The 15,217-nt window shown below is 40.4% G+C and overlaps 1 protein-coding gene across 6 annotated transcripts in view; it reads right to left on the reverse strand.

Moving 5' to 3' along the window:
* The window catches only part of gpr63 (G protein-coupled receptor 63), a 96,696-nt gene that overhangs the window by 14,373 nt on the left and 67,106 nt on the right, over positions 1-15,217 (reverse strand). For 4 of the 6 annotated variants that reach the window (XM_073057510.1, XM_073057508.1, XM_073057509.1 and 1 more), the window contains one exon: positions 7,203-12,586. The exons of the other annotated variants lie outside the window; for them this stretch is intronic. In XM_073057510.1, the coding sequence (XP_072913611.1) occupies positions 11,166-12,413 (1,248 nt within the window). In that variant the 5' untranslated portion in view covers positions 12,414-12,586 and the 3' untranslated portion in view covers positions 7,203-11,165. Of the gene's footprint in view, positions 1-7,202; positions 12,587-15,217 lie in introns of those variants that run through there. 6 annotated transcript variants of the gene reach the window in all.

Genomic DNA, 15,217 nt, shown 5'->3' on the forward strand with positions numbered 1-15,217 from the left:
TACATCCTCCAAGATGAATTGTTTAGAGAGTGTCACAACCTAAGGACTCACTTTCAAGAACTCTACAACTCATGTTCTCAGTTGTTAACTATCTATCTATTTATTTATTGTGTTTGCATAGTTTGTCTTCTTTTGCACGTTGGTTGTTAGTCAGTCTTTGTGGGTAGTTTTTCATTGATTCTTTGTTCTACCATGAATGTCTGCACAAAAATAAATCTTAGGGTTGTATATGATGACACATGATACATTTACTTTGAACTTCAAAGGGTTGGAAGCAGGCAGGCAGAGAGGCACTGATGCTCCTGATATATTTCAGAAAAGAGTCACAAGTTTGGGTAGGTTAATGGATATAGGAGGGGTATGCGGGGCCATAGTCACGGTGCATGTCATTTAAACTAGGTGGTTTAATTGGTTTGGCATGGACTCGATGGGCCAAAGGGCCAGTTTCTGTGCTGTAGACTTCTACATAACTCCACATCAGAAAACTGTATAGGATAAAAACAAAGCAAGTCCACCCCTTTCTCTCCTGGATGGAGATAATTGCGAGGTAAAAGTAGGCAAAGTGACCTTGGAGAAAATTTAAAGGTCAGCACAACATTATGGGCCGAAAGGCCTGGACTGCACTGTTCTACAGCTGTTACACATTCAGAAAATTATCTCAAACTTTGCAAGTAGAATTTCAAATGAGCCAGTGTAAAATACAGAAATAATGGCAGGAAGTCGCTAACAGAGGGATCTTAGTAGAGCAGAAGAGCCAATTATTTAATAAATAACTGGATTGGGAAGTTAAACATTCTCAATGCTCTTTTCATTCATTTTGGACCCCTTATTTAAGAAAGGATGTGCTGACACTAGAGAAGGTTCGAAGGAAATTCATGAAAATGATTCTAGGATTAAAAGGAGCGTTTGATGGCTCTGGGCCTGTACTCACTGGAACTCGGAAGAATGAGGGATGACCTCACTGAAACCTATCAAGTGGTGAAAGGGAAGTCTAAGACCAGAGGACACAGCATCAGAATAGAGTGGAATTCTTTTAGCACAGGGATGAGGAGGAATTTTTTTAGCCAAAGAGTAATGAATCTGTGGAATTTGTTACAACGGGAGGCAGTGGAGGGCAAGTCATTGGGTATATTTAAGGCAGAGGTTGATAGATTTGTGTTTAGTCAGGGCATGAAGGGATACGGGGAGAAGGCAGGAGATTGGGGCTGAGAGGGAAAAAGGATCAGCCATGATGAAATGGTGGAGCAAAATTGATGGGCCAAGTGGCCTAATTCTGCTCCTATATCTTATGGTTTTATGGTCCTTATATTTATAACATGATGAAGAAATGCAAGCAGCAGTAATTGCAGAATATCACTTTTTATTTTAAGTTACAGAAACAAATAATTCATCAAAATAATGATATTACATGCAACTTGGTCACTTTTGTTTGTAACATCTGAATGAATTATTCATGTAAACTACAAGATTCAAGCAGCACTAATACAATATATTTCAGTTCAACGACTAAAATGCCAGTTCTATATTCATTCACAATGTAAGCTCACCCCGAACTCATTAACCTAAAGTGCCAACACACCAAAATATGATGTCTCTTCAAAGCAATTCTTTAGAAAAATAATGTATTTTTTTGCACTTAAGCTGTCAGTCAACAAAATGGAGTTTGGTATTTTTATGTCAATTGAACTGTGACCAAATTATGTATTCTTGAGTAACACACACAAACTGCTGGAGAAACTCAGCAGGTCAGACAGCATCTATGGAAGAAGAATAAAGAGTTGATGTTTGATGTTTCAGGCCAAGACCCTTCATCAGGACTGATCAGAACTCGGCCCTAAATATCAACTGCTTATTCACAAACAAGTTAAAATCTGCAGATGCTGCCTGGCCTGTTGAGTTCCTCCAGCATTTTGTGTGTATTGACTGTTTAGATGCTGCCTGGCCTGTTGAGTTCCTCCAGCACTTTGTGCCTGTTGCTCTGGATTTTCAGCATCTGCAGAATTTCCTACGTTTATGTATTCTTGGGTTTAATGCTGGTGAATGGGAAGAAAATAAGTTGCAAAATATTAGATACAGAACATTTGAGACTGTAATTCCTTTCCCTCGCGTATCTCCATTAAAAACATTAAATAGTTGTTCTTTCCAAGAAAGCTTTAAAATGCATGCATAAGTAGTCTCTGCATTCTCAGTAACTTGGATATTGTGACCAAGGTATGCCAACGTACTAATTATTATTTCATTATCATATCATATGCAGTGGATTCCAGTTAATTGGGACACATTGGGCTAGTGCATTTTGGCCCAATTAAGTGACCACCCCAATTAGCCAATGGAAATAGTTAAAAAGGTATGAAAGAGACAAAATGAGTAACAAATTATGTGTTTAGGGACAACTTGGAACACTACCAATTCTATAAAACTGTGTATTAGTTCCTAACAGTTATCAGCAGAGGAATTTATCCATTGTATGCTGCCACGTTTTTTTTGATGGATTCTAAATGAACAAAATCAGTTAGATACCCAGCACCAATTGGTAAACTATCTATTCTAGTCCCTTAAAGCATCAAGGCATAATGCTTTTCCCAATAATTGAATTTAAATTAAAAGTTATATCAAATGCAGACTTCAAAATTCTGGAGTGAAACTTAACATCCATTGCTTTCCCAAAGGAACATAGAAACATAGAAAGCCTACTCCACAATACAGGCCCTTTGGCCCACAATGCTGTACTGAACATGTACTTACTTTAGAAATTACCTAGGGTTACCCATAGCCCTCTATTTTTCTAATCTCCATGTACCTATCCAGGAGTCTCTGAAAAGACCCTATCGTATCTGCTTCCACAACCGTTGCTGGCAGCCCATTCCACGCACCAATATGTGACAACAACTTCATTACTGGTTTCCTCCCACAGTCCAAAGATGAATCGGTGGGAACCCCTGGGTTAATATTAATTGATCATTGTAAATTGCTCTATGATTAGGTCATGGTTAAATCAGGGTTAGCTGGGCACTGCGGCTCAAAGGGAAGGAAGGACCTATTCTGTGTGTTATCTCTAAATAAAATAAACATACCATTGTGTACTGAAAATGAAACATTCATATCATGGAGGATTGTCTGATTGATTTCTGACTTCCTGGTCACAGGATACAGCTGTGGTTAGAATCAGGGACAGAAATTGATTTGATCTGGCTAATGATAAGTTAGAAACAGAGATGTTGGGACATGGGTTAGATTTTGCTGTCAAGCTAACAGTGAGGCAGTCACTCGTCCTTATACATGCATTCCACCACGGGGACAGAATTCCAGTTGAATTTCCACGTCCAAATAACTCTACCATGGATGGTCACATGCCCAGCAATGCCAGGTGGAGGGTTGGGCATGGGGCTAGCAACCCCATCTCATAAAAATCCAGAAACGCCAACAGAAGCTCCAATACACCCAATGAAACGAGCTGTGTGGAACGAGCTTCCAGTAGAAGTGGTAGAGGCAGGTTCAATATTGTCATTGAAAAAAATTGGACAGGTATATGGACAGGAAAGGAATGGAGGGTTATGGGCTGAGCGTGGGCCAGTGGGACTAGGTGAGAGTAAGCGTTCGGCATGGACTAGAAGGGCCGAGATGGCCTGTTTCCATGCTGTAATTGTTATAAGGTTATATGTTTATATATATATATATATATATATATGAAACGATGTTCCTCAGGAACAAAGTGCATAACACATACACACATATAACAAATAGAGCAGTATGACAACAAATAAAAAGATTTTTTAGTTTGTACGACACAAGCTAAAAACCTAACAGCATAACACTATTGGCATTTCATATGTGATGAGATTCATCATAGTGAGGTCAGCTGAGAAGATCATCGGGGTCTCTCTTCCCGCTATTAGACATTTACACCACACGCTGCACCCGCAAAGCAAACAGCATTGTGAAGGACCCCACACACCCCTTACACAAACTCTTCTCCCTCCTGTCATCTGGTAGATAAAGCACCATCTTCCAAGTGGAACTGGATGGAGTGGGGTGCATCATCTTTGGACTGATTTGAGCAATAGGTGAACTGGGGTGTAGCAGGAAGATGAAATTTAATGCAATCCATAAGCAGCCACTCAAAGCACTGACCTTACCAGAAATAGCGACAGAAATCAGAAATCCTGCTCCCGTCACTCTGACACCATGCACTGAATGTTTGTACTTGCACAAGAGATAAGACTTAAATCGACCACAACTCTTCAAGGCTATCAATTATTAGCATGAAGCTGGTTACTTAACTGCAGTGGTTTAGATTCCAATCAACCTGTCTAGAGTTGCTACTGATAATTATTCAAAACCTCAAATATACTTCATTGTTACAATGTACTTCGAAACATCCTGAAAAACAACTGCAAAAGCTATTGTTTTTTTTTTAATAAAGGTCCTGAATTATATTCTAAGTTTTCAAATTGTTGGACGTTTTTCAAATATGACTTTGAAGTGCTCTTCACCTGCATCTCGTTTCTTTCCTCTGGAATTGCTCTTTTATCTTACTATACCTGATCTGTTGTTAATCTTTTCCAGCCCTGAATGTCATCAGTTAGAGAAGACTTCACTGGTTGCGTTGTTGACCCAGCTACCAAATGTACCATTTCCCTTGCAGTGTTAGTCATAAGACAATAGAGCATAATCAGGCCATTCGGCCCATCCAGTCTGCTCTGCCGTTCGATCATGGCTGATTTATTATCCCTCAATCCCATTCTCCTTCCTTCTCATAACCTTTGACACCCTGACTAATCAAGAACCTATAACCTCTGCATTATATATACCCATTGACTTGGCCTCCACAGTCATCTGTCATCATGAATTCGACTGATCAGAGGCACTTTGCTTTGAGCATCTATGAGCACAAAACACATTCTGAGCCGAACAGTCCCATGTCTTATCTCGGCAAAACACAACTCAGTTTATAACAGATTAGATTTTGTTTATATATTCACCTTAAAGAATTCAGTCTTCGCCAAGTCTACAGGGAAACCATTCGGTGAGCTTTTCTTTTCGAGAAGTTTTTCATTACTTCAGTTATGGATTTACTGCGGATGCCCACATGAGCATGAATCTCAGGGTTGTATATATGTACTTCTATAAATTTTACTTTGAACTTTGAGTTCTAGGGCACTTTGCTGATTTGTTTTATTTTAGTGATACAGCACAATAACTGGCCCTTTCAGCCCAATTACACTCATGTGACCAAATAATCTACTGACCTGTACATCTTTGGACTGTGGGAGGAAACCCACACGGTGATAGGAAGAACGTCCAACTTCTTACAGACAGCAAGAGGAATTGAATCCAGGCTGTCGGTGCTGTTGTAGCATTATGTTAAATGTTATGTTACAGAGCCACCCCATTGCTATTTCATACCTCCAGAACTTTAGTTCTTCAAGGTAGAAAACTTTACTCACATTCAAAAAACATTCAGAACTGTACTTGAACAGGCATTGGCTGCAGGGCCAGGTTTTGCAAATTGTAATTAAATTGAGCAGATCTTTTTTGACCAGCACAAGCTCAATAAGAATCAATAGACTTGCGATGTAAACATTTATTTTATTTAGAGATACAGTGCAGAATAGACTCTTCTGGCCCAATAAACCTCGCTGCCTAGCAACTCACCTATGTAACCCCAGCCTATTCACTGGATAATTTACCTAGGCCAATTAACCTACTGATTGGTAGGTCTTTGTGGGAGGAAACCTAAGTGTACACAGGAAGGATGTACAAACTTTCTTACAGAATTGCACTCCTAACTCTGACGCGAGTTTTAATACATTGTGCTAAATACTATGCTACCATGGTGTCCATAGAATATTCTGTGAATCTGTCAGATATATGGCAGGAACTTGGTCAAGACTTTCAATTCATTGTAGTCTTTTTTTTTTGTCAGTTTTACCAACTACTCTACCCATTACCCAAATAGCCTTCGTCCCAACTTGTCTTCCGAATATTTTCAATGAGATATCTGATGATATCTACCCAAACTCTGGTCGTTCAGAAGATGTTGAGAGGGGGGGAGGGGGTGGTATCCTGTGGCCATGAACCGCCCCAGGGGTCAACCAGGACATCATCCAAGAGTTCAGTTTCTATGTTATTGTGGGCAAAACAACATGGATGACTTTAAATATTTCCAGGAATCAGATTGTTTTCAACTGGCAGGTTTTGCAGAAAGAGAGAAAAAAAGTAATATCTTGATTCTGACACCTTTCATGACATTCTTTGACCTGAAAATTCCCTGACTGCACTTTCTGTAAGACTATAATGCATTGGAGCAGAAGTAGAGGCCATTTGGCCCATTGATTCTGCTCTGCTAATCCAGCACAGACCCACTAACCCATCCAAACTCCACTTCTTTTTCAGTTCCTGTCAGTCACCTTATGTACAGAAACTCCTGTGCCTACTGTCACTTTATGGACTTACAATCCATCTACAGAATGCATATAGGCTATATTATGTACTATTTATTGTGTTCTTTATTATATTTTTTGTGCTGCATCAGATCTGGAGTAAAAGTTATTTTCTTCTCTTTTACACTTGTGTACTGGAAATGACAATAAATAATCTTGAGTGATTTATTATCCGTCTGTACATCTTGTTTTACTCCCTCAGTCTACTTATGTACAGTACAGCATGATCTGATGCATGGCCCATGAACAGGTGGTTTACACTGTCTCTCAGTACATGAAACAATTATCTATAATTCCTGCCCTTTTTATTTCAGCTTCTGATGTGCTAGATGGGTGGTCTCTACCAAAGGAGGTCTAGGACACTCTGTCCCTCCGCTCACCTGTAGGTCATCCTTGGGTAAGCTGTAGCACTTGTTTAGCCCACCCTCCCCAATCAGGGTCACGTGAAGCCAGGGGAGCGGGTGGTGGATGGTCGTATGAGCAGCTGGTGCATATCACATCCTGGTTATGTGACCACTGACACCAGGCAGACAATCGCTGAAGAGTATCGACAATGGCTGGGGTCACCTGCCTTGGAAAGACACTGCCAATGGCAAACCACTCCTGTAGAAAAATCTGCCAAGAACAATCATTCTCATGGAAAGACCATGATCGCCCACCTCATACAACAATGAATGAACGAACGTGCTAGTTCAGGGGTGACGGACATTTTTGAAACAAGACAGAGGAAGCAAACATAAGCAGAGCAAAGGCAATTCCAACTGTCCCCACTGTTTATTTTCCTAAAGTCAATGTGTACACCAGGCCTGAGAGGATTTCAAATCGTATTCTTGCAACCATCTTGCTGGCACTGAGCCAGCATGAGACCTTTCCAATGAAAACATCTCACTACTCTTGCATTGTTAAAAACATTCACTGCTTCATTTGGCAGTAACGATAATCAATCTTTTTATTACGGGTGGGGTTTAAAAATTGAGGGGCAGCACTGCATGTCACATGCCAACAAAGTTTCCGTGTGTGCCAACAGAATTTCCGTCTGTGCCATCTGGAACGTAGCAGGAGAACAAAGATACATATATTACCTCTCTCTCTTTCAGTGCATTTTTTCATCTACCTTTTTATTGTACCTTATAGCAGTTTTTTGAATGTTTTACACTGTACTGCTACCACAAAACAACACATTTCATGACACACTGTACATCAATGGTAATAACCTTGATTCTGGATAATAATCTAGCCCTGGCTAGACCAGGAATGGACAAAGTATGTTAGCACCGCTCATCAGCCGATAAGACTCTGGGATACTGTATATCCAGAGTCTCCTATTTAAATAGGAAGATTGGAAGTTTGCACCCTAGGGAGCTTCCCAGTAAATGGTTTAAGGTGATTCTGTTCAATCGTTTGGCTCAGTTCACCAAAACTCTTTCCTCAGGGAGTTATATAATCAAGGGGAACATGAGAGACAAATAATAGTGTGTCACAGTTCCTTAAGTAAATGGATAAGAGACACTAATTTGATATGTGTGTAATTACATTCCTCAAACATCCCAAGGCACTTTGCAATCAATGAACTAAATTGTTAATCTTTTTAAAGCAGCCCGATGAGAACCTGATTGCCCTCTCCCTTGGTTATGTAGGGTCTGTTCAGAGGATGCCATTAGCACTATGAGAACCTGAGCAGGTCAGGCAGCATCTGTTGAGAGGAGTACATGGTCAGCGTTTAGGGCCAAGACCCTTCATCAGGATTCAGCCTGGAAAAGCAACTGTTTAATCCCCACCATGGATGCTGACTGATCTGCAGAGTTCCTCCAGCATTGTGTGTGCGTTACTCTGGATTTTCAGCGTCCGCAGAATCTGAATTGTTTTCAGGGAATCTCGGTATGATCACATCTCAGATGTTGCTGCAGCAGGAGAGGACTTTTGCCGGAATATCAGTGACTGAAACAGTAGGGAAATGATAAAGATAAAAATCGTAAAATTACCTTTATTTGTCACACATACATCAAAACATACTGTGAAATGGTTTCATTTGTGTCAAATCAAATCAGCGAAGATTGGGCTGGGGCTGCCTGCAAGAACTTGTTATACTTTCAGTGCCGCTGTTGGGTTCCCAGAGTTACTAACCCTAATCTTGTATAAAACATTGGTGAAGCCTAATCTGGAGTATTGTGTGTAGTTTTGGACACACACCTAAGGGGAAGATGTATATAAGGTTGAAAGAGTCCAGAGAAAAGTTACAAGGATGTTGATGGGACTGGAAAGACTGAACAGGTTAGGACTGTATTCTCTAGAACGTAGCAGTCTGCAGATTTGATAGATGTATACAAAGTTATGAGGGGGATAGACTGAGTAAATGCAACCTCATTTTCCACTGAGGTTGGGTGGGACTACAACAGAGATTATGAGTTAAGGGTGAAAGGTGAAAAGTTTAAAAGGAACATGAAGGGAAACTTCTTGCGTTTCCTCCCACATTCCAAAGGTGTACGGGTTAGTAGGTTAATTGGTCACATGGGTGTTAATTAAGTGGTGTGGGCTCGTTGGGCCAGAATAGCCTGTGACAGAGCTGTATCTCTAAATAAAAATTGTAACTTCTCAACACATCAGATATTATTACCAATGGAATGTTGTGAACCTCGTCTCTGTATTCATAGTGAATGGCTGCCCATATTGTTGATATCCTTTGTTTCGTGTTTTTTTTACCATCCCAGCATAACATCCACCAGCTGTCTCCTGGGGTCAGAGGAATGTGTACGTGCGTAGGGAGGGAGGAGCACGGCTTTCTTTGTTGTTTGCCAGGATGTTCTGACAAACATTGTGGGCATGTTATGTTGGCACCAAAAAGTGTGGCGACACTGGCAGGCTGCCCCAGCACATCCTTAGTGCTGGTAGTTAATGTAAAAGACACATTTTACTGCATGTTTCAATGTTTATATGATAAATAAATCTAACTCTCTTATGGAAAACTAGTGCCCAAAAGACAGACTACTTCAAACTCAACTGAGTAGTCAAGGTATCTGTTTTTTAGAAAAAGGATCTGATCATGTAACCCAAATATATCACAGCTTTCAAAACTGAGAATAAAATTTTATGCTTATATATACAGGCACAAAATTACATAAATGTTAAAAGAAACAACCAGGACTTCACAAAAATACAATAAGTAATAATAAAACATATCAGAACAATTTGATTGCATTCAGCACTTCAGATATACAAATTCTGCCTTCGCCTTGAATCTAAAGCATTTCCCCCTGACCACAGTAAGCTGAGATTCTGAAACAGCAGATAAGTATTCTAAAATATGGTGCTTTAAACATAATCTGGTAAATCAGTGGCTAAATTAAAATCTATCTTGTACTCTATTGGTTAACAATGATGATCTTTACACTTGATATCTAAATATATAAACACGTTTTAAATCATAATCTTCTTTTGCAGCTTTCAAGTGACTGTATCATGAGAATTATCATTGGTCACTACAGAAGTTTACAGAGCCACAATATACTTAAGCAAAGTTAACGAACTTCAGAATCAAGCACCAACTAATTCATAGTAATAAATACACTATTCCCTGAGTGTACCACTCTGTGTCCTGCATGCATCATCATACACAGTATCAATGGAATTACTCAAGACAACCCGTATAAATAAAACTCTTCATTAAGTTACAATGGAAACAAGCATGAAAGTAATTTTCCATCAACCACCACTTTCAAACATCAATTCTGCGTTATACAGTAGTAAACTAAATAAAATTTAAAAGCCTCCCAAGATTTCCCCAAGCCCCATCCAACAACCAACAAAAATAACACGCAATTGGCTTACAGTTGCTATGTCTCATGGATTTGCCTGAGAGGTCAGTTGTGCTTAGTTCCTACCGTTAATTTCTTTTAGTGGTCAGAACACTAAACACAGAATTGCACATTTTCACCACTTCAGCACCACCAGAGCAGCAAAAAACAATTCACAAGCTTTGAAGCACAGCCTGCCCGATGTCAGCGGAGAATCCAAAAGTATACAAATTGCACAGGCAATAGTTTTCAAATTTACGATGTAGAAACACTGACTCACCATTTAAATAATCTACGAGGAGAACAATCAAACAAGAATAGCAGGGTGATTTAGGTGGATAGGAAAGTTTGGAGAAATTTTATTTGGAATATTTTGGAGAATGTCAATTAGGAGATCCTGGAGAGATCCCATTTGAGACTTTGGAGAGATTCACTCAGCGAGTCAGGAACAACTTCTTCCCCTCTGCCATCTGATTCCTAAATGGTCATTGAATCTTTGGACACTCCCTCACTTTTTCTTAATATACAGTATTTTCGTTTTGCACATATTTTTAATCTATTCAATATATGCATATTGTAATTGATTTTTTTCTTCTCTGCTTGATTATGTATTGCATTGAACTGTTGCTGCAAAGTTAATGCCACATGCCAGTGATAATAAACCTGATTCTGATTCTGAGATCCCTTTTGGGACATTCTGGAGAGATCCCTTTAGAGACATTTTGGGGAAATATCATTTAGGAGATCTTGGAGGGATACCATTTGAGGCATTTTGGAGGAATCCCATTTAGGATATTTTGGAGAGATCTCATTTAGGTAGGAAGGAAATTTTGGAGGAAAGAAAATATCCCACACAAAACAGTTGTTCAATATTATGCTGGCAGTGCCTATATAGTATATCTATTTAAACTTTAAAAACATGTCATGCATATCAAACTACAGATCGATGTTCACCACAAACATAAATGGCACTTGGACGAACCCGCCTCCTGGTACGTCCCGGCAGCTGAGGCAAAAACTTAAAGGTTTTAGGCAGCAACTCCATGCAAGCATCCCGAAACTTCTTGATTCGCCAATAGTAAATTAAAGGATTAAGTGCAGATTTGAGGTAGCTCAACCAAAGGAACCAGGTGCTTATTTCAAAGAAGTTAACTTTATGGTAAAAACTTTTGTTGAAAGTGGAAACAAGGCTGTATGTGGTGAATGGTGCTGAGCACAAAGTGAAAATGATGAAGAGGATCAAAATGGTGGTGAAGGCACGAGTTTTGAAGCTCATGTCGATGGTTAACTGGCACGGTTTCTGCAGGCTCATCAGCCCTAGCTTACTTGCTTGGCCCAAACAAATGCTGTCTGAGTTGCTATGGATCCGGATTGCATTATGCCGAACAGTGTTCAGGATGCCCATAAAAGAGTACAACATCAGCATGAAGGGGATGAAAAAAAATACTATGATTATTAACAGGACGTACACCCGATAACCAGGGTCCGTAGAGTAGCCAAAAACACACTGCGGAGCTCGAGATGGTACGGGCAAGTCTGGACTACCGACAGCAAGAGGAAAAGCCATACAAAATGCCATTCCCCAAGAGACAGCGATGAGAAGCTTAGCACGGTAAGGGTTCAGTTTGTCTTGACGCTGAACAATAATGAGGAATCGATCAATACTAATTATAAGCAGAATAACTACACCCTCTATCACAAACAGCCAGAAAAACATGGCAGACACCCTGCAGAAGATATCTCCAAAGATCCAGTAAGTTGTGTTGACCGTGATCAGGGCAAAAGGCATATTCATTATTGCGAGCATCATGTCTGCAAAAGCTAGATTTGCCAGGAGGATATTGATGGCTGATCGCATAGCTGCCTTCTGGTAGACCATGAGGCAGACGATAAAATTCCCCAAGAAAGAAATTAAAGCTATCACCAGCATAATCACAGAGAGGAGGACCTGCAGAGGGAGGCCCATCCCCCCGTAGGCTGACTGAGAGGGGATCGATGTGCTATTTCCCACAGAGTTCCCTTCTGAAGCTTTGTAAGTCACTGATCCTTCAGCAACAGGAACTTCCATCTCACTGTGAATTACTGGACGTGCTGTAGAGTTGAAAGAAGCATGTTCATAAGTGACAATTGTGCCGTTTGAGTTTCCTGCATGCGCAGTCAGGAATGGAGAATAGACCATGATTTTCCCATCGATAAACCACCGACAGAACAGGAAGAAGGTGCAGCTGGATCATCAGGTCAAGTACGAATAACGGCTGTTACACGAGGGCTAAAATAGCCCATTCCTCCAGAAGCCAAATAGTGACCCTCAGCTGTTGACTGGACTGTTACTGCATTCCACACTTTCACAATCTGCAAAAAAAATGCACTGATTACTTTTGAGAAACATTTGCATTTCCTGCTTCATTGCTTTTTGTACAATGCTTTGTAATTATTGAACATTGCTGTTTGCCAACACACCACAAATTCCTAACACATGTAAATGTACTGTATATGGTGAATAAAATTGATCTTTGAGCACAATAACCTTGGCAAACTTACACTTCCAGGCAAGTTCAAATGCAACAGATTTCACAGCGGTTTAAAACACATAACCTAATGATATTGTAGATTTAGTCAGAACTGCCATGGCAGCAAACATGACATTGCAAATTAAGATAATGAAAAGTTGCAAAATATTACAGGAAAGGCAACCACTAATGCAGGTGCCTTTGTGTCCTGTTTGTAAAAGGCTGATGTGGAGGTACGGCAAGACATCAGAATGGAATCACTGATATAACATAGGAAGGCAATGTTATTTAATTTATTTAGTTTGATTTATTATTTTCTGAGATACAGTGCGAACTAGGCCCTCCCGACCCTTCGAGCCACACCGCTCAGCAATCCCCCGATTTAACCCCAGCCTAATCACAGGACAATTTACAATGACCACTTAACTTACCAACCAGTACATCTTTGGACTATGGGAGGAAACCGGAGCCCTCGAGGGAAACCCACATAGTCCCGGGGAGAATGTAAAACTCCTTACAGACAGCGGCAGGAATTGAACCGGGGTCGCTGGTATGATAATGGCATTATTGTAACCATGACACCACTGAGCCTCCCAAATTTATGCTGATAATTTGTGCTTATTCATGACTTGTACATAAAATCTCCATTAAATATGTCTTATTGTAATTTATAGCATGTTTTATGTGTTGCAATGTTGTAGAATGTCCAAGGGATGGTTTTTTAGAACAGCTTGTTGTTGAGCCCACTAGGGGATCGGCTGTGCTGGATTGGGTGTTGTGCAATGATCTGGAGATGATAAGAGAGCTTAAGGTTAAGGAACTCTTAGGGAACAATGATCACAATATGACTGAGTTCACATTGAAATTTGAGAAGGAGAATCTAAATTCCTATGTGTTGGTATTTCAGTGGAATAAAGGAAATTCCAATGGCATGAGAGGAGAACTGGCCAAAGTTGACTGGAAAGGGACACTAGCAGGAAGGACAGAAGAGCAGCAATGACTGGAGTTTCCGCAAAAAATAAGTGAAGTGTAACGGATATATTCCAGATAAGAAGAAGTTTTCGAATAGAAGGACACTAATGTGGTTGACAAGTCAGAGCCAAAGTAAAAGCAAAAGAGAGGGCATACAAGGAAGCTAAAGCTGATGGGAAGACAGAGGATTGGGAAGCTTTTAAAAACTTGCAGAAGGAAATTAAGAAGGTCATTCAGAAAGAAAAGATGAATTTTCAAAGGAAGCTGGCGACAACTATCAAAGAGGATACTAAAAGCTTTTTTAAGTATATAAGGGGTAAAAGAGAGTTGAGGGTAGAAATAGGACCAAGCAAAAATGATACTGGAGATATTGTAATGAGAGACGCAGAGATGGCAGAGGAACTGAATGCTTATTTTGCATCAGTTTTCACAGTGGAAGGCGTCTGCAGTATAACAGTCAAGAGTGTCAGGGAAGTGAAGTTTGTGCAGTGAAAATTACATCTGAGAAGGTGCTCAGGAAGCTTAATGGTCTGAGGGGATAAATCCCGAGGTTTTGAAGAAAGTAGCTGGAGAGATTGCGGAGGCATTAACAATGATCTTTCAAGAATCGAAAGATTCTGGCATTGTACCGGATGAGTGCAAAATTGCAGATGCTACTCAGCTACTTAAGAAGGGTGGGAGGCAGCAGAAAGGAAACTACAGACCTGTTAGCCTGACATCAGTGGTTGGGAGTTGTTGAAATCGATTGTTAGGGATGAGATTATGGAATACCTGGAACCACATGACAAGATAGGCCAAAACCAGCATGGTTCCCTGAAAGGCAAATCTTGCCTGACCAACCTACTGCAATTTTTTGAGGAAATTACAAGCAAGGTAGACAAAGGAGATGCAGTAGACATGGTACACTTGGATTTTCAGAAGGCCTTTGACAAGGTGCTGCACATGAGGCTGCTTAGCAAGATAAGAGCCTATGAAATTACAGGGGAGTTACTAGCGTGGGTAGAACACTGGCTGATCGGCAGAAAACAGAGAGTGGGGACAAAGGGATCCTATTCTGGCTGGCTGCCTGTTACCAGTGGAGTTCCACAGCAGTCGGTGTAGAGACCGCTGCTTTTTACGATGTATGTCAATGATTTGGACTATGGGATTAATGGATTTGTGGCTAAACTTGCCAATGATACAAATATAGGTGGAGGAGTGGGTAGTGTTGAGGAAACAGAGAGCCTTAGATAGTTTAGGGGAATGGGCAAAGAAGTGGCAAATGAAATACAATGTTGGAAAGTGTATGGTCATACACTTTGGTGGAAGAAATAAACAGGCAGGCCATTATTTAGATGGGGAGAGAATTCAAAATGCAGAGATGCAAAGGGACTTGGGAGTCCTTATGCAGGATACCCTAAAAGTTAACCTCCAGGTTGAGTCGGTGGTGCAGAAGGCAAATGCAATGTTGGCATTCATTTCTAAAGGTATGGAATATAACAGCAGGGATGTGATGTTGAGG

This window comes from Hemitrygon akajei, chromosome 9 (genome assembly GCF_048418815.1).
Source record: "Hemitrygon akajei chromosome 9, sHemAka1.3, whole genome shotgun sequence".
Classification (NCBI taxonomy): Eukaryota; Metazoa; Chordata; class Chondrichthyes; order Myliobatiformes; family Dasyatidae; genus Hemitrygon; species Hemitrygon akajei.